General features: G+C 41.5%; 1 protein-coding gene across 8 annotated transcripts in view; it reads right to left on the bottom strand.

Moving 5' to 3' along the window:
* Positions 1-27,346, bottom strand: part of SLC45A1 (solute carrier family 45 member 1) — a 42,405-nt gene that overhangs the window by 5,813 nt on the left and 9,246 nt on the right. The window contains exons 2-4 of one of the 8 annotated variants that reach the window (XM_084495049.1): positions 12,902-12,963; positions 7,262-7,397; positions 641-1,053 (exon numbers count right to left, since the gene is read on the bottom strand). In XM_084495049.1, coding sequence (XP_084351175.1) covers positions 641-1,053; positions 7,262-7,314 — 466 coding nt within the window. In that variant the 5' untranslated portion in view covers positions 7,315-7,397; positions 12,902-12,963. Of the gene's footprint in view, positions 1-43; positions 175-439; positions 462-640; positions 1,054-2,625; positions 2,647-7,261; positions 7,398-12,901; positions 12,964-27,346 lie in introns of those variants that run through there. The other 7 variants (XM_084495048.1, XM_084495050.1, XM_084495052.1 and 4 more) reach the window with 7 other exon arrangements.

Below are 27,346 nucleotides of genomic sequence, written 5' to 3'. Positions count from 1 at the left end.
GTAAATATGCAAGTTGGAAAGGTGCTTGTCTGTGAGTACAAACCTACTTCTGAGGCATATCCTGGAAACACAAGGACGGGCAGAATAGTTTCCAAGCAGTCATAACCTATCTTAGGGTTCTTCCTGCAGTAGTGAACATACTCCCAGCCTTGTCTCCGTGCTCAGGCAAGTGACCTAATGCCAATAACAGCAGTAGTCAAGTCTTTCATCATTGGAATATTTGTTTGTTTCAGAAAATTCAACAGGAGAAGGCGACCCCACTCTGCGATTTCCACACACCCATGGGAACTGTTTCTGTATACTTCTTTTCACAAGGGTGTAAATGGATGCAGTGATCCTCTTTTGCCATTTTTGTTTTAAGTATAAGAAGTTAGTATAGTAACCAAAGCTTACTCTTGTGCAAGATGTGAGACACTGAGAAGCCGTTAAAAGAACAGACCTTTTGATCACGCCAGGCCCATTTCAGGCAACACACAGCAGTAATTATTTCTCCATTCAGTTGTCTAAAATTATGTCTTCTTAACCATGACATCACATGGAATATACTTGTGAACAGCTGAGGCAGAGAAAACAAAATCATTTATACCCCTGCAGAGTGGGAAAAAAACAAGAAGGAAGAAACAGCAGAAAGAAAAATTACCTAGTATAGGGCTGATGAACCACACCATTCCATACAGTTGGTCTGGCAGACCCATCTGAAGCAGCACAGGTGTAACATAGGCTGTTTCCATGGCATAGCTGAACTCAAGCCCAAAGAGAATGCACCCATTAAATAGGAGTTCTAGGAAAGACCTCTGAGGCTGTAGATCCCCAAAGTCAATCAGATCAATAGGACATGGAGTATTTGGTGGTGGCGGCGGCGAAGGGCGAATGCATTTTCTCCTTTTTGGATGTCTCTTGAAGTTGTTGGCCCGGTGACTTATATGCTGCGTGACTGATCCAGAATAGCCTGGAACTTGCGACCTCCAGATTTCCTGAGAAGCCACACTTGGCAAGAGTGCAGCATCACTGACAGGAGTTGTTCCAGATGGTGGAATCATCACGAGTAGGCAACTGGAAGAAAAATAGCTCAGAATAAAATGGTTGAGCAAGGAAAACCTTCTTTAATTTTATTTACCAAAGTTCAAACCATTTCTGAACATTTCACATAATGTTCAAAAATGCTATGCAGCATGGTGGGAGGATGCCTTACACAGAACAATTCGCAGCTCCATACAGGCATCCAGTGACAGACACTGCACAATGCAACCTCAAACACCTCACAGAAGACCACTGTTAGGTTAAATTGTCTATATATAGACATATATATATGTCTATAATGGAGAAGAAAGGGTGGGATACACAAGAGATCTACCAAAGTACTGCTAACTTTGTATCACGTGTTTCCTCAAAACCGCTCCTCTTCATACCAAGATGAATAACAGGCAAGAGATAATGAAAAGTACTAATAATAATTGTAACGACGCGCCATGTCAACTGCTATCTCACAAGGCACCCACACCAAGCTGCATTTTGCTAGGAAAGCTCATTATACACAAAGTATCCTGAATAGACTAGCAGAAGGAGAACACATAGAGAGACTTCATGATGATGCCCACATGGGTGTTCACCTTAATACTATTCTGACAAATTACTGAGAACTTCTTATGACCTACATCTTTCATAAGCAGAGAGTACTTTCAAGAGTACCCTTATGAGCCTTCAGGTTGAAGCGATTCCCTCGTGATGAGAATTTGTTAAAAACTACAGAAAAGATACTAAAGCAAAGACATAGTGAAAAAACAACCAGAACCCAACAATGGTTGCCCTGATGACTTTTTCACAGAGACAGTACAATACAGCTGTGCTAGCACTCCCCTTCACCACTGATACATCTTGTCATTTGCACCAAGGACAAAGTGAGTTGATCTTTCTATATTTATTTATGGTTTTCATCTCATACTGGATCCTTCTTTATCTTCCTGCTTTGCACTGTACGTTAGGTCATTATTTGTACTGCAAAGGGATCGTATCACAATTTATAAGCAGCAATATCTTGGCAATTATCAAAAGAACCCCTCTTTGTGGTGCTCTGTGACTTTTTGGAATGAAAGAGTAGTGCTGACAGCATTTCACTGGTAAAGCAGAAAGCCAGCGTAAAGCTGTGAGCCAAGCCTGTATTCCTCACCACCCATTTTACTTCACATTTGAGCCCTTCACCAAAGGCTCTTTTTAGGCCTGTTCTGAGGTGAATCTATCTGGCAATCACAACGGCTTCAAAGCAGGAAACTTCTGCGTGGAGAACAATTAAATAGCAGTTAGCTGCAGCCTGCTATTCATAGCTACTTCTGATTTTTGACATTAGTTATATAACAACCGCGCATCTTAATCAGCAGGGGCTTGGAGACGCTTGCTACCCAGGCGGCCCAACGTTTGTACGTGCACCCCGCCTGCCAGGGGCAGGGACCCATCACTCCCACCGAGCCCCTTTTTGCTGAAAATCATCGTTTTATATACTTTAATGAAACCCGGTAGAGATTTTTCTCGGGCGGGCACCGACGGCTCCAAAAGCACCACAAACGCCACCCCCGGCACCGGCGGCCGCCCGCTCCGCTCCCCTGCCCTGCCCTGGTCCCGCAGCCTCACCTCAGGCGGCGGCGCCGGGCCCGGCCCCGGCCCCGCACCGCGGCTCCACCCCAGCTCCCGGGCCCGCGGCCCCCACCCGCATCCGGGCCGCGGCCCCGCCCTGTGGCGGCGGAAGCGGCCCCTCCCGCGGGGGCGGGCCCCGGGGCCCCCCGGTTGCTCTGGAGCCCCGTGAGGAAGAGTAGGAAGCGAGGATGATCTTGTGGTGCTCAAGGAAAGGGGCAGAGGATGGTGGAATTTTTCTTATCGCCGGCGATTCCCGGTTGCATAATGTGTAGGGTTTGATTTTTGCAAGGCAAGCTGGGCGTTATGATGGTCAAGTCTTGGTCAGTATCAGTGTTCCTGAACATTTATGAAGTCCAACAGCCATAAAAGAAGCCATAAAAGGCCCTGCTTTCATTCACAGCACAGCTGAAGTTATGGGGCAGAAGAGGGGGTTGTACCTGGTCTAATTGAAAGTGGAACCAAGACACTTATCCTGTCCTCACAAATGTTCTTTCTTGAAGCATCACCATCAACAGTCACACCAAAATGTTTGCTGCTTTCTATGACAATTCCCTGTGCAAGCACGTTGTTCACAAAATAATCCTAAAACGCTTGCCCATACAATTCTGCAAGACGAGGTGAAAGCCAGCAAGAAACTGGTCAAGCACTGGCAGTGTTGTTCTGAAGTACTCGCTGTATTTCACCTTTTCACCTCCACCCATGTCAAAATACTCATGCAGATAGACTAAACACAGTTGGGAGATGTCAGCATAACATCACACACATCTTTGGATAAAAGTATCATTCTGTTCTTTTGCAGCCATGCCTGACCACTACAGGCTTCTATCAAAGATGATGCAGGTTCCTCTTTTGACAGTCTATTCCCCAGTCCTTCTGGCAGGTTTGGTATTGAAATGTTCCTCATCTGTCTGTGCTGAGCCTTTCCTTTCAGCTCCCCAGGCACAGCACTTCTGCAGCCTACATCAAACCAGCCCTGCCACACAGCACTTCTCAGCATTGATGTTAGATGGTTGTCACCACATCAAAATACTGTCTTCTCCTGTCACAAGGTCTCATCCACAGAACAGCAGCCACTGCTCCACTTGCAGTCCATTGAGAGACTAAACTGATTTTAGAAGCCAAATTCTTAAGTGATTAAAAGTATTTTTGTGGCCATGGAAGAAAACAGTAACATTCTTGTACAAAACAACCTGCTGATGGCATCCCTTTTATTCATATTGCAAATGCCACAGCCACTGGAAAGATCCTTCATGCTTCTGAGCAGCATAAGCAAAAATTAAGATTTGCTAGGCAAAGGATGAAGGGCAAGGGCTGGAAGGGCAGGAACAGGGGAAGGTCCAGCCAGGAACAGGTAAGAGAACATGAATAGGCAGGTCTGCCAAAGGGATCAGACAGGTAGGGCAAGAGATGGCTGTTGCCAAGAAGAGCCAGTCAGCAGTAGTTGGAGTAGCACCAGCCACCGCTCACCCAGCCTCTAATGCTCAGGGACAACAACTAAATGGGTTGTGGGACTTTAAGGAAGAAATTCCTTACTTTGAAGGTGGTGAGGCACTGGAACAGGTTGCCCAGAGAAGCTGTGGATGTCCCATCCCTGGAAGTGTTCAGGACCATGTTGGATGGGACTTTGAGCAACCTGATCTAATGGGAGGCGTCCCAGCCCATGGCAGGGGGGTTGGAATTAGATATTTAAGGTCCCTTCCAACCCAAACCATTCTATGATACTATGGCTGTCAGACCTCCCACAACCATTTGCTGCCTTTTTTTGCTGAAGATCCAGAGGCAACCATCCCTTCAGTGATGTAAAGATACCACTTGCTTTGTTCTAGTTTAACCCAAAAGCATTCAAAGAAGCAAGGTTTGGTGATTAATATGTACTGCTATGAATCCAAGATGTTTCCTTGTACCTTCTTTGGGTGCAAGATGGTTTGCATTCATTAAACCTTTTTGTTTGGTCTTTCTATGAAAGAACTTCTGACAGTTCTTTCATATGTCAATGACAACTTGGTTGCCATTGACATATGAGTTCTGAGAAGAGTTGTCTTATCCATATTGTAGATTGTAGAACACCCCCAGAAGCTATATCCCCTTATGAAGAGATGGGTAAAAAAGGCTCTCAAAGAAAATGAAATTAATTTTAAAAAATAACAGAAATAATTTCATTTAAAAGGCAGAAAAGTTACTTCATTTGGACAACTTTAATTTGCCTTCTCCTGAGTTCCAGGACATAGGAGGTGGGGTGGCAGGGCAGTGGTTGAGGAAAATCCAGAGCAGCATAGGTTACAGTAGAATAACTGTCAAGCCTGTCTCAAGTCAGTTTGCACAATTTCTGAGTCAGTGATGCTGTGGACAGCTTTCCTTTCCAAAGCATGGAGAAGCACATAAGTTTCCCTGTGCCCAGAATGAAATGCTGCATATTTCTTCCTCCGTAGGAAGAATAAACAGTCTAGCTTAATGTCATAACCACAACCAGGGAGTAATACAGAGGAAAATGAATATCCTTTTCCTATTCCACATTGAAGGTATATTGCCTATGACGTTGAACACAGTGCAAATACAAAGTATGATAGGAAAAAAAAGAAGCAAGTTCAGACAGGGTAAGGCACATTTCAATAGTGCATTCTTAATGCTTATATGGTAAGAGGAGCTTACCACAAAGTATACCACCCTAGCTTCTTTTATATGTCAACTGAGTGGGTACAAGGAAGCTGGTGGGAGGCTAATACAATATAAGTCCATAAAGAAATCTCATACATGCCAGTTTGCACAGTACCTGCATATCTGGCTCTTAGCATGTTGTCATATGACTTTAATAGCTTGGATAAATCCATTCCTGAATGTGGATTCACCAGAATCCTACACTGGCTATGTTAATGGATGCAATTAAATGTTTAAAAGGGCACTTCATTTTTTACTTATATGAAAGAAGAAAATAACAAATAAAAAAACACAAACACCAGAACACCATGAGCAATGAAAAAGTATTTTACTGCAAAATGAAAGTGGTAACAGCGCTGATTTATCTGTGTTAAAAATGAGCTTTCAATCCTTTGAGGAAAAAAAAATATCAACATAGCAAACAACTACACAAGATAAGAACTTTATTTTTTAAAGAAACAAGCATGCATTTTCTGACAAATGCTATTAGAGCTCTTTGAAAGTCTGTACTTGCGGGGATATAACAAAGTACAAAAGGAGTTTGTATCCCATCTCATCCTTTCCTGGAACAGAGAAAATCCTCCCCTACTGTTTTTTTTGGTGCAAGGTAAGCCCATGATCCCAAAAACAGTCCATTAAGAAACAACTTCAAGATGCTCCCCAACAAGCGTGCCAGGCAACTACAATGCACAGCACTGAACACAAAGCAGAAATACTCCCATTACTAACAAATGCACAAAGCATGGCATAGTCTTGGACCACACTCCAGATATTATTGTAAAAAAAATTATATATACATATTTTAACAAGCCAAGTCTTTAATAAAGAACAAATTTGGTTTTAGAAGAACTGAGATACTGTCATGGTATAAACATAATATCAGTAATCTGTCAGCCCAGACTAGAGTTGCTATACGAAACTAAAACAACATTACACTGTCACCTTCTCAAACATAATTACTCAGAAAAATTTCACTAATGCAACATTTCATTGAAACCATTCTAATGTAGTGCAGTGAGTGTCCATTAGTTTTTTTCTCTCCCCCCGCCACTGATATACACTTGATTTGACTCTTCCTTCAGTTCAGACATTCAATTTCCACAACAGTGGCCTAGTGGTTTGCTTTGCTTTCTGCAGTCCAATAAGCATTTTTATTTGCTTATGTAGGACAAACTAGTACTGTCCTCAAAATAATGGGGTTATTTGCATGGCTCCTGCCCTATCCAGAGAGGAACACTCAATAGCTGGTCTGTTTCTGACAATGAATACACAACACAGTACAGAGAATGAGCCACTAGAGGGCACTTACAGAATTCAGAAAATTGAAAACGAATGTAACATCAGAAGGTTGCAGTCCCACAAAAAGTCTGAAGAGTTCAAGTGACGGGCTCTGTATTGATTTCCTAACCAGTTCCTGTGACCAATACTTTAAGATATGGATCAACGGAAATAAAGTTTTCTTTACCAACCTCTGTTGTACCAGCAACTGAATGAAAGAAGTCTGAGAAAAACTCTTACGAATCAACGCACATGCAAGACTGTATTGACTGGACACTTCTGGACAGACAAATGCTGAACAAAAGTGTTCACTGCAAGCAAGTTTACCACATGCAATATTGGTGGTCTACACTGCTGGGTGCAGCTTTGGGGAAAGATGCACAGGAACATACAAAACAATGTGGCAAACTCACTGGAGTATTTAATTACACTGTGATGCCTCAAGTGCCCCACACATTTCACAAGAAACAGAGACATTGTTACACCCTAAAAACCTTGCAAGCTTTTTCTTTTTTCCTCTCTCAGAAGGCGACAAGGCACGGAAAGGTAGCAAGCAGTATGGCAGGAAAGCAGGAGTTAGAATCCTGGATGCATGAGCTTGTGGTCACCCAGAGCAGGCACAGGATATATAAGAACTAAATTCAATTTTCATCTCAAGATGTAGCATAAACAGAGATCATTGTCTTCCCTGTTGAGTTACCTGAACAGCTTGATTCCTTGCTTCTCGTATGGTTCCTGTGAGCTCCCAGCCATCACATCCTGTCATTAGCAAGATCAAAGCTTTCTTGGCTACCAGGTGTCTTATTTCTGCAATTCAGTACACTTCTCATCTTCTACTGAAGAAGGGAAGCAGAATTAAAGCAGAATTCACATCATTAGTGAGTTCTGGAAAACCTCAAATCACCGCTTTTGTGAAAGCCAAGTGCAGGGCAGCACAAGGATGGACTGGGCCACTGTTGTATTGAGGGCTGAAGGGAAGCAGCGATCAGGTGAAGCACCATACAGAGGGTGGACCTATAGCACCTGGTTCCAGGCAAGCATAGTGAACAGTGACCCAGGCAGACCTGCCTTGCCAGCATTGCCCTCAGCAGGAAGGGCACAGTACCACATAGCAAGGGATGCTGCACCAGGCTGCATTCTCTAGCAGCTGTGCTGGCAGGGGCTCGAGGCTGGCTAAGCAGTGCACAGGCAGATGAGGGGCATTACACGCTCATGAAAGAAAGTCAGTGGGACACTGAGCTGTACATGAAGGGCATTGCAGGAATATGTCAAGTGCACCTGCCTTTTACTAAGCATTTATTAAAATTTTGGTTTATAAATTGGCTGCGTACCTTCTCTAAATTGACTTTGGGAGCCTATGGGAAGTGCTGTTCCACTTCCCTGTGTTTACCACAGGGGAAATGAGAAACCACCAGGTCCCTGGGGCTAATTACTTTCTTCAAAACTCAGCATTGCTCTGTGTTTCTGACTCAGTGCAGTGTTCAATTTTCTGCTGAGATTGTATCTATATCGCATTACAAGATGAGTTGCAATAGCACTTGATGTTAATTGCAGTGCACAGACTGCTCCCTTCTGTCCTTTATTCCAGCTATCAAGAAAAACCAGAAAGTCTGCTTCTGCTGTTTTTAATTTAGCCTCTTCCATCCATACAGACTGCCTGTCAGACAGGAGAGGTAGGGGGTGTCATCCCCATTCTGCCTGAAAGCGTCTACCAACAAGGCAGAGACTACAAGGATGTCTACATGCCATCCCAAATGATCAGTTACACCGTAGAGACAGACAGATGCTGGGGTGTGGTACGGCCACTTGGTGTAAACAGATACAGACAGGCACATTAATATTCCTGGATGGTCTTGGAGCTGATCTAACCATCCCCCTTGCACCTCTCTTCTCATACACCAAGGCAGAGAAAAAGGCAAAGATGAAATAATAGAAAGGAAAAAAAAGGCACCCCTATACCACTCTGAGTCTCGCTGTCTCTTTCAAGGCCTGTCTGTCTTATGCACCAGAGGAATCCTCAAAGCAACAGAGTACAGACATGTACAGACTCCCACAGAACACAGAAACAAGCAGGAGTTGTGCATCCTGACTTGACAAGTGTTTATGGCTCAGCAAATTCTCCTGTGGGAACTAAAATTGCATTCATTTGCTGGGTGATGAGTACAATTTACCTTTCCCTGGTAAAAGGTAATTTTAGACATAGTCAAAGGGATAATGATTTTTAGTATCTCATCCTTACTTTCTTCCCATCTCAAAAACCCATCTCTGACAGCTGTGTTCCAGCGCCCTATCATGGGACACAAACATTCCTGAGATACAAAACATTTCCTAGCCTACTGTTTCCTACTCTCCATCATGAGCAATTGTGATCTGTCATTTCAAGTGTTAACAAGCATTGCTAACTATCAGGCATCACTTGCTCTGCATTATATTTGCACAGGGTAACAATAATGACTTGTATAGTGCTCCACACTTTCAAGGCAGCATATGAATTGCATTTGAACAGAACTGAATAATCCGTTTACTGGAAAGCAGTGTTCACAGAACAGCATTGGAGGTTTTGGGAGATCTTTTGAACACCTTCCTACTAAAAGGAAGACAGTCTTACTAGATAGCAGACCTGTGTCCCATTTCCAGAAGAGGCTATTAGTGGACACTTGAGTAAAGAACAACAGATTGCTGCTCTTCACTAGCCTGCTTTTTGCTACTTACCTAGGTATTTACTTTGGTATTAAATTTGTTTGGTTCGTTCAGATAAGTCAAAGTATCTAATTTCTGCTCATTTCTCACTCAAAAAATGGTTAAAGGCCCACTCCCCGTTTGGCAGATCATTCTCATCCCTAAAAACGTTGTCTATTCTCCCCCACCAGCAGTAAAGAAACTCCTCTGACTAGAGTACAGCCAGCAACATGACGTTTGCAGCCTGGTATTGCTCTGGGGTTAGCCTGCATTTTCTTAGGAAAAAAAGGGAAAGGAACAGAACATTACGTCCCATAAACATTTGCTAAAGCTCTTGAGCAAGATAAATGGAACAGGTAGCAAACAGTAATCCAGATTAACTACCAGCAAAGGCAAACAAAAAGTATGCAAAGGTTTCCTGTAGGTTGCTTGGATGACATTTCTATGCTGAGTCTGATACACTGATTTATTAATTGATCTCTCCAACAACAGCCATGACCTTTGGATACAAAATAAGAAATTGGGCCTCAAAGTAATCTAATTAAGAGATGAAACGCACCTGACTGGTAGTATTTTTTCATGTGTTAGCGCAGCATCAGCTAGAAGCCCTGACAGAAGATTTCTAAGAAAGGATCAGGAAGGAAAGTTATATTACATGGACTCCCCACGTTCAAAGTTGATCATCAGAAACCTCTATTGTAACCTTCTTCTATGGCCAGTCGACTAAAGTCATGATCTCCATGTCAGCTAACATATATGTTAGAACAGCTGTTTATCTCTGTTTTGCACAGAGCACACACCTATGTAGCAACATAACTGTTACGTAACAGTAAGTCAAACTAAAACAAGTCAGATTGCTTAATCTATCAAATGTGTTGACAAGATTTTTACTTCTATCACTTGATAATATAATTGCTCAATTAGCTCCACCTGAATGCCTTGGCTGTGGTAGAGGAATGTTCCCTTGCAGGTCACGGTAAATCTGAAGATAGAAGGCAAGTAAACAACACAAAGGTAAACAATTTCTCTACAGCAAACCAAATGCATCTTCCAGTTGTACTTTCTTTACTGATCTGCTCCTGGCTCTACTGTTTTAGTACAGAACAGGCACCCAACAAATAAAACCAAAAGAGCAGTCAAAAACAGTAACAGAGGAGGCCACTACAGTGAGATCTAAATCCCAAAACTTTCATAGCAGATTCAAACCTTACATGGATATTTATTTTTGTATTTCTGACATTCCACAATACACTAATTTAGGTAATCTCCCAATTGACAGGGCTTTTGAAACATCTGCTGCATCACTATGCATTATACTATCTCTTTCTTTCAGCCAAGAGGCAAGTGGAAAAGATGACAATAAAGTGGTGCTTGTTGATCATCCTAGAGCAGAGTGGATCTTATATTATGGATCTGCACATCTCTCTCATGCATCAACAGACCATAGCATAGAGAGTTTGGTTGCAATAAACATGGACTGTAAGTAGGTACAACTTGCTGGGCTTTATAACGAATCCTTTAGACTTGACGAGAAAGTAATTGCTTCTGCTGCAGAAAAGTGGCTCTCCAGCAGAGCCAGAGCTCACATGAAGAAAAATCTAAAGGCATGAAAATAAAATCACTGAAAGTAGGCTGAAGCCTAATTTGGCCAAAAGGAACACAAAGCTGATCTCTTGGAACCATCTGCATCACAATATCTCTAGGGAATCTGCTCTCTCTCTCTCTGGTCTGATACCTGCTCCAGGACACATCCTGCCTTGTGATCAGTGATCCCAGGATTCCCCCCCAAACCACCCCACCCCAGACTAGAAAAAACTGAGGCTGACCCAGCATCTCCACTGCTGACTCAAACCAGTAGCCTTCCCCTCAGCTAGCCCTGCGGAAGGGAAAAGGGTCAAAGCAGGATTCCTCCTTTTCACTCAAGGCCTGCAGAAAAATTTCCTAGACTGCACGTGAACTTTAACCTTTCAAGTTTTGCTTTTAATGACTAAGTACGTGAATGGAGCAACACATCCTTTACATCCATACATAACCCAAAGGCTGTAGGGAAAAGCACTTAGCACAATGGACTTTGTGTGTGATGTCAGCTATATAGAGTACAACAAAATCACTGGCTGATTAATTAAATACTGCAGTTGTATATAATATATGGACAACCTATGACTATTGTCCCTTTGCCAGCCATGGCAGAGGTCAGGGAATGGAAAAAAATAGATAGAATTTCTGTTGAAATCAATGTTCAATTTTTACCAGAATGTCAGATGATACTTTAAGAGTTTTGGAAAAAGCTGTAAGTGTAAATCAAATAAGTTTTATTCTTAGTGTTCTGGATGGGTTTGGGATTTGGGGTCAGAGGGGATATGGTAATTTTTATGATAAATATATTTTCCCTCCCTGCTCTATCATGAACCTTCTCAACTCCTGTCATGTGCTGCTGAAAATTTTAAGTGTAAAATTTAAAAATTACATCACTTAGAACACTCCTGGTTCCTGATAATAAAAACATTGACTGAAGTATGCAAAGTTTCAGGATTAGGTTTTAAATCTTTTTCCAGTTTACTGGGTGCAAACATATGGTGTGTACATATAATTGCTTTATTGATCTTCTAATCTCAAAAATTTATCTTGACAGGAAACCACGAGTGAAGTGAACCTAGATTTAGAAAATGATAATCCAAACTGCAGGACTGATTTAACGTACCAGAATTTTTCATGAAATTATTACTGAATAATGAAAAACAAGCAAAAGTACAAGATATCCCTTAGTCTATGCAAACATGTAAACCTTGCCTATTTCTAAACATACAAGGGGTTTTGGTCTATACAAAAGAAAAACAAACTATTGTTCCACTCTTTATAGTGGAGCCCTGTTGAGGGCACTCAGCAAGACTGCAAACACATTTTTCATGTATTGTATGCCAACTTAAGTAACCCTTGCTGTCTGAAAAATCAAATATTTTCCCTTAAAATCAGACAGACATCCAGATTCACCAAATCACACACACACTGCATAGGCCAAACACAGATTTTTAGGATCATCTGCCAGCATGCTTGAGAGCAGTTCAGTTATCAGTCTGCCATGGGCCATGGAGATAGAACAGAACTCTGACTTCTCAGGGTCTTTTCTAGCTATTCCTGCAGCCATTCAATGAAAATGGCATGAATAAACAGCAAATCCAAAACTCATGAAAGAGGCACTTCTCATATGTCTTCAGATACAGAAGCAAAAAAGCCAAAATGGGATTGGAAGTCTACATCTAGCAATGGTCACAAAATGGAAAAGAGATTACAATTTAAGTCAAAGACAGTGAGTATTCAAAAAGAAAAACATTCTTCAGTACATGATCTCTATTTAAGATCTTCTCCTGAACACCATCATTAAACCCCTAGCCATATTATCATTTTAAATAGCTCCTTCAAAACTCCAGTTGGTGAACCTCTCCCTTTTAGTACTCCTTACGATCACCACAGGAGCTCACATTAAATCATTCTGCAATGCACCTTTCCTAAATTCCTCCCTGAAACCATCTATTAAACAGGCAGAAGTGAAATAGAATTTACTCAGTGATTACTGACCCTCTTTGCTTTTATTTAGGAAGCAGTGTCTCTGGAATTCTTGGTCATTAGAAATCATCAACCTGCTGATTCTGCAAGTACTCACCCTGCTAGAAAATCCTGTTTCTGCCTCATGCCATGCAAAGTCTGACTGTATATTCCTTTGACCTGAAAAACAAGAAACAAAGGTTCATAGGCAAACCTTGTGCTACCAACTATACCTGTGGCAGGAAAAGATGCATCTCCAGTGATCAGAAGTTATAGTTAAGATACATACTTTCTTGACCGGATCCTATAAGTCAGGCTAGTTCAAAAGAGGATAATTTCATTAGAAAATACTTGTCCTTTGTACAGCATTGACAATGTTGGGAATTCAAGTTTAATGAAACCCAGAAAGGAGATTGAAAGTAGCAGCCACTATATATAATCAGCTAGGAAATATATAATGGAAGTAAGATGCAGTGATGGAAAAGTTTCCAGCAAAGATGATCAAAATTATTTAAATATATTAGAATAAAAAACAAACATGGCAATCTATAAAACATCTGTAATTATTGGATTGCCATTACTATATAGAGTAAAATCTGCCAACTGTAATACAGAAAAGGTAAATATTTATCAGAACTGCAAGATGATGTATATTCTCAACTCAGATTGATATCAGTACCAAAGGTAAAATATCTGTGAATCAGCAGTCCAGAGTCCTGAGATGTTAGAAGATTGAATTGCTGACATTCAACCTCTGCAAGTCATTAAACAATAAGGAAACTTCACAGGTCCGAGAGAAAGCTAGTCTCTAAGAATATAAAATGGGACAACACAGGACTAAGAGCTCTACATCACTCCAAAACAGGGGAGAAGGGACTCACTTTCTGGAAAAAAAGGGAGGTCATTCCAAGAGCAAGCAGCTGCTATTTATGCACTGCCTGGCAGACCAAGCCATCACACTCCTGCCAAACTGGTTTAGCTTCCCAGAACGCCTCAGGCATCAAGATTTTCACCAACAGCCCTAAGAAATGCTCAGACACCCTGCATTTGGTCAAAGATGCACCACAGCCATTGACTGATTGGAGCACCTGTATCAAAAGTTGCATGGTTTTGTTCACAGATGAATGCTGAGCTAGGGGAAGATAAGGTAGGGAGAAGGTGGTGCTGTAAAACAAAGTAGCAGTACAATAGGATACTGGTGCAGAATCATCTCTTAAATACTTGGAGACAATAGCCAGGAAACAGCTAAAATACATGCAAGTCTGCACCATGGAAAATTGTTTACTAAAATACATGAATAGTTATAATAGTCAGGAAGAACCTGGGAGACCTTGGGAGGAAAGATGAAGAGACAAAACAAATTGTGAGTTATGGGCTTCAAGTATAATTTCTCTAGTGGCAAAGGAAACACTGACATGAGCAGTTACAGAACTTAATGCAAAAGCAATTTTAATTCCAAAACATTCATGTTAAGGAAACAATATAGCTTAATGTATTTGGGACACAATCAGAAAACAGCATTTAGGATGGTAATTTTGCCTTTCTACTCCACCTAACTTATAGAAAAGTCTCTAGAACTTCAACATAAAAGATAGAACATTCTGGACAAACTTGATAATTATTTTACATATGAAACGTGTTTCTATTCCATTCTTTGAGATTTTATCATGCAAATCACGCAGAAATGGGTGACTAACCCTAACCCATCATCCACACAGTACAGAAGTGCTTCCTGATGTTTAGACAGAACCTCTTGTGTTCCAGTTCACCTCTTATCCTGGGCACTGAGCACCACTACAGAGAACCTGGTTTCATCTTTTTTGCACCCTCCCTCTAGGTGCAAAGGTGATAAGGTCCTCCATGAGCCTCCTCTTCGCCAAGAGGAAAGTCCCAGCTCTCAGCCTCTCCTCACAGGAGTGGTGCTCCACTCCCTTCGTCATCTTGGTGGTGGGTTCATCTTGGTGGCTGGGTGGGTGATCTCTCTGAATCTGCTGGCAAGGCTTTGTTGCTTAATGCAGCTTGGTAGAAAGCCTCGTAGGTCTGGTGTTTGAAATCTACTACCATTAGTAGATGGTTTCCTATGCTATAAGCAAAATACTTTTGAAAGGAATCTGACTGTGGGCAATCCTCAACAACCCTGCTGCACACACAACACTTCCAGGGACCAAGAAACATACTGCCTTTATTTCTGCCTGAACATAGGACTCACCAAATTAAAGGCTTGCCTTTCTTCCACTGTAGCTCCATTAGTGCTGCCAGTAAAGAGAATTTATGCAGAGAGAAAAGGGACTGACATTTCTTCTACAATAAGGCCAACTGCCTCAGCCTGCCACATTCAATTAAATGTTTACTTCTTCATTTCACAACTCAACAGGAAGTGGAAGGTCAGAGAGGCCCCACTGCAGAACAAAGAACCTGTCATTTAACTATTCACCTCAGACCAAGATTCCAGTGGGAGACTACTGCTTTCCCTTCCAACCTCCCTTCCTCCAGGAAACAGACACAAGGTAGCACTAGCAATTCTTCCACTCTTGTTTCATGATCCTAAAGATCCTAAAGGAGTAATGTTACCAACATTTGTTCACCAAAACTGGTTAATGGATAAAAAGTAATCTCTTGAAACTATCCCTAAAGACTATGTTTTCTTTGGCAGGCTTGAAAATGACAGCTATAGCAAAGATCAAGTTGGAAGCGTGCAGAGCTTCCTGCAACAAAAAACTTCTCTCTGCTTGAAATAGTGAAGACTCTACCCAAATTCAGAGTGCTTCAGAAGCCTCATTTGTCAGCATGAAAGTAAAATAAAAACAACTGTTTTAATATGAAAAGGACTGTTATTCTTGACTTGTTAGGAATAGACAAGCTGTGGTTTCACGCTGAGTTGAGAAGTTATATATTCATTTGGAAAAGCCTAATTCACTCAGTCACCTAATCTGTTAAAAAATAAAATAAAACACCTCTTAATCCACACATTTTCTCCCCTTGTTCAACTAGCAACATGATGAGAGGATGAAAAAAATAAATCACTGAATTTAGCCAGTGGAAAGATACACAGCAGTAATCAATATATTATTTTCAAGAGGAATATGCATACATCAAATAGAAATTATGTAAGTTTCAGCTAATTGAGTTCTGTGGTAAAATAAATGTGAAGTATTGAGCCCTGGCATGAATGTCGCTCTGATGAAACTTTGACCACATTGTTTCTGATGATCTGCACAGCCAGTTACAGGGACACAGCCTTGGATGAGCTGACTCATGCCCCTGCAACACCCGTTTCTCTTCAGTGACTACCAAGAAAATTGACAGCCAGCTCCAAAGCAGAACTCTACTTGGACAGGCAAATCCACCCTGCTCTGTCTTCCTAAGCACAACATGCAGTTCACAGATAAATCAATGACCACAGGGCTCTAAGAGGCTGCTGTCTCTAAAGTCTGGGAAATTTAATCTTCTTCAAAGACCATAACTTCAAAACCACAAAATAAGACCTTTTCCTGCATACACAGGGAAATCACAAAACTGAGTAAAAACAAAGCAAAAACCCAAACAGAAAACAAAACACTGCTGACTGAGCAGACAGATGTTAATCAAACCTTCCACCCTCAGAGCTTTTTACATATAAAGGAAGCAATACTTGTTCTGGAGGTGGTTAAAAGCATGGGAGCCCCATTCAAACTGGAAATTAACCTGTACACCTTTCTGACATTGCAAATGTGTATTCAAGTCTTGGTATCATTAAAGAAGCTAAATAAATAAATAAATATCTACCATTGACCTAAGACAGCAACAGGATTAGGCATATGCCTGGAAAAACACAGACTTCTTGAGGACTATGCAGTTTATAACCAGCTAGGCACATAACTCAGTGACGCACTAAAGAGCCTTGGACACAACTCAGAAATCTCTGTCACAAAACTGACCAGGACATGCGTGGGTCAGATATTCTGGCCACAAGTACTCTCCTTATCACTGGATTTGACCTTTGTAAATCACAGCAACCCATAGAAGCAGGACTCCTCTAGGTAATGAGGCAAAGCTCAGCTTTTTGCTGTTTTTTTTCATTCCCAAGTCAATATAACCACATGAGCAAAGAAAACATGGGATACAAACTACCTTGTAACCCCATAATGTCCTATTCAAACAGCATTTTTAAGCTGTTTGGAGACTGAAATGCCACCACCGATACTCACAAATGGATAATACAATACAGTGTGCCTTAAAAATAACATTGCATTCAGTTTTAATTCCACTGAATTAATCCGTTTTACAAAATGGGAAACGGATGCAATAGGGCTATTACTGTACTATATTTCTAATCTCATATTATGTAAAAAAGGTACTGACCTTCTGTCACACAAATAATGCAAATGGACTTAGAATTGACACTGTATGCATAATGTCACCCTAAGATCACATACAGCAGTGAAGATCTCATCTTCCTTCAGATTGAGTCAGAAGAGATCTCTCTCGCACACAAAATCTGTCAGACAGATTTCTTTCTTGGAACATTGGACAACTGCCATGTTACTTAAGAATTGCACACTGTTCAGTCTCTTGGCTAACACATAATTTGAATAGAAATAACCACAGTGGTTTGTTTTGTTTGCTTGTTTTGTTTTAAGCACTTACCATCATATTTTGTTCTTAAAAAAATAAAAAAAATAAAAAATAATAATAAAAAAAAAGCCAAGCTCCCTGCTTTAGATATTTATGTCTACTTGTGTGTTTCATTTGGCTGACTGTACCTACAGCTTTTTGGAGCTGAATTACAGCTTGATCGCACCAAGTAAATGATAATGACTCAGTCTCATGCAAACAAGCGGGAAAAAAAATATTTAGAAGAGCCTCACTGAGGTAAGTGGGCTGTGCTCCAGTAGGACACTGCTCCTCATCTTTAGAGCCTTCTTGAAAGGGAAAATTGAGAACATTCAGCAGCAGCAGAACAGAACAAACATCAAATGTATTTTGCATAGAGCTTGAAAAAACTTCGTTTCTGCGGAGTACAGAGTGCTCATTTTGTGGTGCAGACTACATTAAAACGAAGACTACAGTAAAGGACACTTCTATCCCTCTGTAACAGTCAGCACAGCAATTCAGGCTGTAATGCAAAACCTAATTTAATATAGCATATGTATGTTGAAAAAGAAAACAAAAATTTGTGTTGGAAGGGACAAAGATCATCTAATTGCAACAACATGAACCATCATCAGCCTGTTCCAAGGAGCACACACAAACCATTCCCATCCTTCCTGATGGCAAACTGCCTGCCTGATCCTACCGAGGCCACAGGGACTCACTGAGTGCCTCATAAGAAATAAATCACCACTGTTGTGGTTTAACCCCAGCAGGTAGCTAAGCAACATATGGCCACTCGCTTGCTCTCCCCAGGTGGGATGGGGGAGGAAATCTGACAGGAGAAAGCAAGAAAACTCATGGGTTGAGATACAATATGCTAGGTAAAGCAAAACCTGCATGTGCAAGCAAAGCAAAACAAAACAAGGAGTTCACTCACTGCTTCCCACCGGCAGACAGGTAGGTAGGTATTCAGACACTTCCAGGAAAGCAGGACTCATCACACAGTTATTTCTTGGGAAGACGAATGTCATCATTCAAATTATTGATTACAAGGATGAAAGTTATCTACCATTTGTTAATAGCTAGCAAAGAATATGGCAAAATACTGTTAAAACAGAAGCTATACCTATAAAGGTCTTCTAGGCATGTCATGAGCTTGTTTTTTTTCCACTCTCAGGATCTTACCTGAGCATGACTAAAGCAATAGCAGCGTTAACCTGCTTTGTAGATGCTAAGTACTGCCGTAAGATTGAACATCACCCAGACAACGTATAATTCATAGACACGCACTGTAGTCATTTTCTGCAATGCACATTCTAAGCAAGCCAAATTTCGTATTTCCTAGAACTTTACTCCTCTTCCGTCTTAATGCCTTTTCTTTACAGTAAATGGTTCATGACAATATGTGGGTGTAATCTGGAAATAAAAGGCTCTTCCTCAGTCACAAATATGCTACGTGCTGAGAAATTCACTTCATTACTCATGCATTCCCAGAAGAGAATAGATGGACTTGGGCACAACTATAAAACAGACTCTCTATTAGTTTTTATATGGGGATTATTTCTTATCAGCAGGAAGGGAAGCTTTATCTGTCATAACCCATCAAGAGGATGATGTGGCCCCTGGCATGACCAAATCATAGTAAAACTACTCTTGAATACACTTTCAGATTGTGAAAACATGTTTGTGAATCTCAGCACAAGGACACAGTGCTCTAAATTCTTATATTTATGGGATCTAGGTTCATCCTATTACAGTAATTCATGCATAGCACTACATTTTCAACCATCTTTAGTAACCACAGTGTCACGGCAGTAAACTGATCCTCTTGATAATACCTGGTATTTAACAAAATCTCTTAGCCAAATCTGGTTACACTTTTTTGGCATGAACCACTAGAGAAGGCCTGTTTTAAAAGGTAGCTGCTACAATTGCAGCCACGTATAAGGGATTAGCAATACCTTTCCAGTTGAACTTTGTACCCTCACAGGCGTGTTTGCAGCTGAGGGCAAAATTAGCTGAGAAGATGCAATGTGAGTCAAAGTACAAGTTATGACAAAAATAAATAAATAAATGAATCTTGTCAATCAGCTCCTCAGATATGAAACTGCTTCTAGGAAAGCTGTCTCAGGATTTATGGTTTGTATGCAACCAGTAGCCCAGAGCATTAGGTTCAAATGAATGACCAGGAAAGAGACAGCTTAAGGTAGCTCCAACACACTGAGTCCTGTGCACCACTGTGTGGTGCTAGAGACCAAGACTGGCTTGGATTCATTCCCAGATGGATCTGCAGCACTTGCAGTCAAGACTAGGACAGAGCCTACTCACCCACACTGCTCTCACGTTTACTTTTGGAAGGCACACAATGTTTCACTCTACACTGCCTATCTGCTGCCATACAAAAGCGTGGTAAGCAGCATCAGATCACCTGCAGAAATTCAAAGGAAAAAAGTGCAAGAACATAGAAGCGGTCCAAAACAACACACATTCCACCATATCACTGCTTTTCGTCTGTACACACAGGTACAACAGTTCGACCTGCTCACTAAGTCACAGCCATGGCACAATAACATGTTTGCATGATGTGCAGGACAGTACAGGGTAGGGGATGCATTGAATTTTTAATCTAGCTCAGATGTACAGGAGCTGTACTCTCTAACTACAGCCTCAGATTAAAGTTTTTAGCCTCTATCCACTAATAACGGTTGTTTACTCCTTAAAATAAAATCCAACATTACCAAAAAAAAAGACAGCAGTTTCAATGAATTAGGAATAACATGGAGACTCAGAGGCTGATTCTCAACTATCTAAGTAGAGTTTGAAGTCATTTCTTATTAATCTTGCCTCCTTAAAAAAACTTTTTGAGCAATCATTTACCACTGCATTTTAAATTGACCATAAGACATGCAAAGAGAAATTCCAGGCAAAAGTTTGTCTATCCCTTAGGCACTTCCTGCACTAGGAATAAAAGTGTAACATAAAATAGTTAGGAAAATGCTTCAACTTAAGCTTGTGCCTTTTTCTTGCTTTAAAGCAAGAAATATTTGTCTTCAAATATCACAGTGTGGAGGCAACAATGCCCACTGTTGTGTCAATTTTTGTGTCCGGCTAGACTCGGAGCTGCTCCTCTCCAATAAACCATATTCCAAAGTAAATTCAGAATGAAGGATACCAGAGCCAGACTCTTAACTTTTCCTGCTGCTCTTCAAGCAGAATGGGTGCTTAATGGTCACTTGATCTACTGGGTCATCCTTTGCCGAAAGGAAATTACTAATACTCCCCTCCACTAGCCTTTCAATCACGTAGCTGATGGAAGAAAAAAAAAAAATGGTTCCCTTAAGTAAGAAGCAGATAATTCAAGCATTCTCATGCTAAAAACCAACACTGCAAACAATTGAACAGGCCACAGATTGTTTCCTGTACAACTATGCCATACCCCAATCATAATGACAGTAAACTATGAATTCTCTTCTCCCACATACACATGTGGGCATTTAAAGCAAGGATACAAGAGACATAACACGCACAAGTCTTTTTTTCACAACCATTAATCTCTTTCTAAAACTTCCTTCCTGTCCTGACTACAAGATAGCCTAAAGGACCTTATTTTAAACAGGTGGAGCAAAATCTTCAGCAGTTAGGCTAAGTCTTAATGGGTGCCTGCTCCAGCCCTATGCTTTAGTATGAGCTGGGCATGTGCAAGCCATTAATTTTCTATTCCTGCTTCATTTCTACAGACAGAAGAGGAATATGCAAGTCAGCAGGTAGACAGAGCACACTATTTCAGGTATCTGACTTGGATGACTGGAGAAGCAGGATCTTGAAATGTCTCCTCCTTAATCTGGACATAGCATCTGATCTCCACTGTGCAAACATCTCTGCACCATTCCCTTTCTAATCATGATTTCTGCTTGCTTACTCTCACTGAAATCTCTACATCCCAAACAATTACCATACTTCCCTATGGTTCCTCACAGTTCCTGACAGTCTTGAACAACAAAAAAAGATAAAATTTATTATTCATAATCAGAACAGTTTCCACATGTGAATTCACACAATTCACAAAGGGGAAGAAACTACAAAAATCAATAAATAAATCAACATGCTGGACTTGGAGAAAGTTCTCAGTTGTCAAGGAAAGGCTTTAGTTGAAGACTTCAAGACATTTTCACAGCTCATTGAAATGCTCTGTTCCTGATGCTTGTGACTGACAGACTCATGAAAGATTGTCCTAATGACATTTTTCCCTAGCTGTTTGGTTTTGTTGGGCAATGCTACGCCTATAGTGTACTCAAAACCTGAGCTATTTAAGGAACAGATGTGCCTCAGAGTGTGTTACATCTAAAGACTGATTTTTCCAGGTTGGCCTTTTCCCTCTGGCATTCACCCCACAGGATATTGCTTTACAAGTAATAAATACTGCTTCCTGTACACAAAGTCATAATAAAACGAGATTAAGTAAATACTTGGGCTGTTTGTTTTTTTAATCCACAAAATAAAACCTCCCCACACATGCCATTTTTCTGTTTAAGGCTCATAGCCTGCCTGCAGGTACTGCTGTCCTCTCTCTGCCTCTGGGAAAGGAGATGAACCTTATCAAGTAATTACAGCAGGCAGCAAAGCGTAGTCTCAGCTGAGTCAATGCAAGTATATGTTGTTACTGTTCCCTCACTTACTGATGCTTACTTGCTAAATGAACTGACCTGATGAGTCAGTCACTGCAATAAAATGATGTAACACATAAAAATTCTGAACTAGTAACCTCCAATATTCTTTGAACACTTGGGAATAGCCCCTGCATTAGTCAGGGTGCAGCAAGTGCAAGGTGCCAGTGCCTTGGTGAATCATGAACAGAAGAGACTTGGAATCTCTTACACCTCTGTGTAACACCCCTTGTTTTCTTCCACTACAGGCCCATGTTTCCCAAACTGGGCACACAGTGTAAACACAGCTGTGATTCTGATTTTGGCTACATCCCTACTAGTCAATGACTCATCCAAGCACACCTTAATCGATTACAGTTCCATGATCTGCACTCCTCCATGTTTACACACACCTATTTGCTACACCAGATGCATTTCTGCATTGGATCTTTATCCAGCTATCCTCCACCTGAAGACAAATATAGCATCCTATGTATTAAGCAGCCTGGTCTTATGCTTCCTGTAAGTGTTTTGCATCAACAGAATTCATTCCCAATCCCTCATTAAATCCACCAAATTACAAATATCACTTTTCCAATTATGCAGTCTCTACTGGCTTTGTCAACCATCCTGTCAAAAAGCAAACTTCCAAACCCGCTGTCTGAAAGCCTCTCCATCAAGCAGGTAGCACTATATATTATCACCAAGCCTACTCAAAACATCTGGATATTTGTCAAGGGCACACGTCAATCAATTTGTTTCCCACAGGTTGAGTTAAAGCCTCTCTAGTCTCTACGGTAGGGTGAGTAAGCTTCAATGAACAAAGAATTAATATTGATGGCTATAAAACTCAGACCTCCAGCAAGCAGCTTGCTATACTGCTGAATAAAATACCCTCACTTCGTAGCTTTTTGCAGACAGGCAGTGACATCTGGCTGGTTCCCAATACTCTGAGTCACCTAGGTGAAGCTGCAGTTTCTGCAGTGCTGATGTCTGGTATTTGGTACAGAGTGATGGGAGCAGGAATAACAAGGGAAAATAGCACACAGCTGAGCAATGAATTCTCCTCTGATCAGTACACGCAGGACTATATCCATATCACCTCCCACACAAGAGGTGGAGCCTCGAAGAACTCCAGGCTCTCCAACTCCAGAGACCTCCAATTTTTGCTTTGCATTTGTGTACACCTATTTCCCTTCCTCCTCGACAGCTTTGTGGACTTCAGTTATTTCTATCCTTAAGGATGCAATTAGTTAGCTTCACAGTGTTTTCACTTTGTGAAAATCAGCTCAGACCCTTCGTACTGCTTATCTTTTATGGCCCCACTTGTTTTTTAGAAAGAGCTGGAGAAGGCAGATATTAAAAAACACACCTTTCCTTTCCATTTTTTGACAAAACAATATATGATACATTAATCCCGCTGACTGTTCCCTACAGAACTTCTCCCTTCCCTTAGTCTCTTTGGTCATTAAGATACCGAAATGGTTTGTCCTCAGAACCACTGGAAGTAAAGTGAGGATTACAGCTTTCCCTCTCAGCATTCTATGCAGAGCAATCAGTCACAAAAGCCTTTTCCTTCTCCTCTGATTAACAAAAAAAAACAGTGTACAGCATGGCCAGCACCACACAGTTTCTGGTATCACCTGGTACAGACATTAAAGCATCTAGGTTAGATGAGTAGAGGCTGGAGCTGTGGAAATTGCCTTACTAGTTCTGTGAAAGACTTACTATAAAAGAGGCCACAAGGTGAGGACAGTATTCCTGCATTTCACATTTGTCACAGCAAGGGGAAGCTGCAAATCAAACTTGAGGTGCCTGTTGTGACAACTCCAGAGGTTGTATGCTGAGCTCAAGGCAAATATCCGTGCTACTTTCCTAACAGCACCATGATGAATAACGTTAGCCATTCCATAAGCACAGAAAGAGGTAGTCTCTCCATTGGCAATAAAGGAACAGATCCTCTGGAGCAGAAAAAAAATAATCCATTTAATTCTGTCTTGCCTAAATGAATTGTCAGTACCAGCATCCTTAAAGCAGAATGTAAATACATACATATATATATATATATATATATTCTACATGCAGATACGAGCTTTCCTTACAGAGAAAGAGCTAACCTGGCTATCAAGTTCCCCTTGTGCAATTCCCCGTCACTTTGAGCCAAGAAGGTCAACAACACCCACTGCATTCTAAGCGGTCCTCTTGGCTACAATCCCTCTTTGCTATGGAGAAATCACTGCCAACAGACTTATGCCACAGCCTTAAAGGTCCAGTTCCCACATCTTCATAACCTTGGCAAATGAGTTGTTAGTCTTACAACTGGAGAAAATTAATCCTTTGGCAAGAACAAAGCAGATGACCATGAGGGGACAGCCAGGAAGCCAGGATTAGTAGGTGGAATTGATCAATACTTAAGAAATTCTCTAATTGGGGCTTTAGACAACAGCCTCTGCAGATAAGATGCAAGTGGGGTTGAATATGGCTCAGTAAGTTGACTCATCTGCCCCATCCTATCCATAAGGGCTTACCTGTTCTGAATCAAATTTCACTAGAAAATCTCCTGACTAGCTGAAATGGTGACTACTGTTTTAAACACGCAGTACAGCAAGAGCCTAGCCAAATCAAATAAATTACTAGTCACGTAGTCTTCCTGGGGCTGGAGTCATCCTTGGGGAAAGCCTGTGGGCAGGCAGCTCAGCACTGCTGTCAACACAAAGCACTTGTGAACCATCTCCTTTGATACAGATGGCAGCTCCAGTGTGAATCCTCGGAAGGTGCCCTGGGATGCATCTATGCCAAGACTAGCAGCCTCAAAGAAAGCACGTGGCTTGATCTTCATTGCTCATTACACACAGATGAAGCACAGTTGCATTTTCCCTGTTTCTACAGGAAAGCATCACTGAAAGTAATACAAACACAGCCTTTCTCTCGTTTTCCAGTCTCGTTTCTTCAGAGACAGCAACCAGCAGATCTAATGCACTTAAGAGGAGGCCTAGCCTCTCCTGAATCCTGTCCCACCTGAAATACTGGCTTTGTTGGCCAGAGGCCCAGGTGAGGCAGTAACTGTGACACTATATCCAGTACCTTTGCTTAACCTTTTCCCTCCCATATTGCCAGAATGAATTGCAGATACGTTGGCATCTTAGCAACAAAGAACACTTCATATACAGCATTTTATTTCTCTTTCCAGTTGAGCACACCTCATGCAATGTTCCACAGCAACCACAAACAGTACAATGGATGCCAAGCTCTGAGTCAGATGCTAGGCTGTGTCTTGCAAGCATTCAGTCTTCCTTGCTGTCCTTAGGGCCAGAGGCTGCTGCACCAAGCGCCTCCAGCATTTCTCAGGGAGGGGCTCAGCAGCACCCTCACCTTTGGCCAACTGCTTGTTCTGTTCCACCCTCCTGCTTCAACTCAAAGAACAGCCAAGTGAGCAATGTCCTTTTTTTTTTTTTTCCTGCTTTCCCTAGAAAGAAATCCACAGGATTCCCTCCAGCACACGTAATTCATGTCAACTGGACAAAGACATTCGTAAAGCTTTCTGTTTTCCTGGTTTTAGCATGAACTGGATCATTTGACAATTTAGAGTGAGAGGGCCCTCAGGACATCTCATCCAACCTCCTTCTCCAGGGAGGATCATCAGCCATGAGGTCAGACCAGGTAACTCAGGGCTTGATTCAGTCTGGTATTGAAATCCTTCAGGGATGGAGATTGCACAGCCTCTCTGAGGAACCTGTTCCAGTGATGGACTGTGAGGAAGTTTCCCCTTATATCCAGTTGCAGATGACAAAATGGCCTTTTCAACCACAGAAACTTTTCTTCTCCTGCTCTGGTAGTTTCCTAATTTTGTTTCCTAACTTTCACAGTGGTATACTCACTTATCAGACCCCTGCTCTCATTCAACTCCTACTTGTTTCCCTTATTCCTTTCTTGACATTCCCTAACCTTGACTTCTCATCTTCACTACACCACCCCCTACACTTAAAACACCTTGTTATTTCTTTGCTTAAAAACCTTCCTGGGATTTCTTGCTCTCATTCTCTCCTCAATTTATTCTCTAAATTCTCTCTGACCTAAGAATGCCTGCTAGTCCCTGCAGAGGAAGATCCCATGCCACCTTTTTGCTTGAAATACCTGTAGGAGGCCCAGGTCTTTTCCACTCTGTATTCAAAAGCAGCACTGGAGTGTCTGCCTTCCTCTCTTCTGCAGCATTCCTCTGAGCATCACACAAATCTCTCACAAGATATTTTGAACTGGCAATGAGCTCGGTTTCAGATCCTGCCCTGCAGATTCTTGACAGAGTACTGTAGATGAAGCCACAACTTCCATGAAGCAATGCTATCACGACTCTCATGGCACGTGCCAATCTCCAAAGAACTTCAGGCAAATGAGAAATGCAGCCCAGTTGCGCAAGTTGCCCCTGAAGGAACTCCAGGTGAATTTATAGTAACATAAGGAAAATGCTGACAGACTGCTTCCCTGCCCCCATCCAAGGGGAAAGAAAAATCAACAAACAAAAAGCAAACAAAAAAGATTACAGACTGGGATATCACAGCTACCTTAAATCTGACTTCCAGCTGTCAAGTTGTACATCGGGTGACTCACGGTTACTCAGTTATCAGGACAAGTTATCAAGCCAATCCTTTCGCTTTGACACCAAGTAATAATGACTCTCATGACATTTCTTCCTGTTCACTCGCTTGCCAAATAACACTGCTGATATCTTCTTTACAAAATAAACACCAGCTACCATAACCTGATGTACAAGCAAGCTGCTCCAGCTTCTCTCACGATAGTACAGTTTAGGTAAATCACCAGAAACTGTAAATTCAAGTGATTAAAAATACTTAACATACCTTGTATCGCATAGAATATTCTTAGGCATCTACATCTCTAAAAAAGCAAAGTGGCATCTTAAAATTCCATACAGCAAAAAGTCCCTAGAGAGTCACAGACTCAAAGAATCAGGAGTTTTCAGGCAGAATACCAAGCCCTGCTATCTAGTCTGGCCCAGGCACTGAAATGAATTGCAGACCAATCGGCCTTACAGAAACAGATTGCAACTTTGGGTAATCATGCACCTCAAAGAGGAAAAGGTAATGCTCATGTAAGTTTATCTTCTGTAGGCTGAGTTTTATTTATCCTACTACCCATGGCAAGTTCAAAGCGTTTATTGAAGGGCATTAAAAACAATTCCACAGCAAGCAAACTGGTAGAAAAGGCACTGTTGCTGGGACATTCACCGGTGCCCTTATCCTTGAGTGCCCTATTGTGGGGCAGCCTACACAAGAACCATTTTATCCTCACCTGGCAATGTGTTCTAATGTATTACTGTAAAATTTGTTTTA

Source organism: Aythya ferina (assembly GCF_964211825.1).
Source record: "Aythya ferina genome assembly, chromosome: 21".
Taxonomy (NCBI): domain Eukaryota; kingdom Metazoa; phylum Chordata; class Aves; order Anseriformes; family Anatidae; genus Aythya; species Aythya ferina.
The sequence above is the reverse complement of the archived record's forward strand: the minus strand, read 5'-3'. Positions and strand labels throughout refer to the sequence as shown.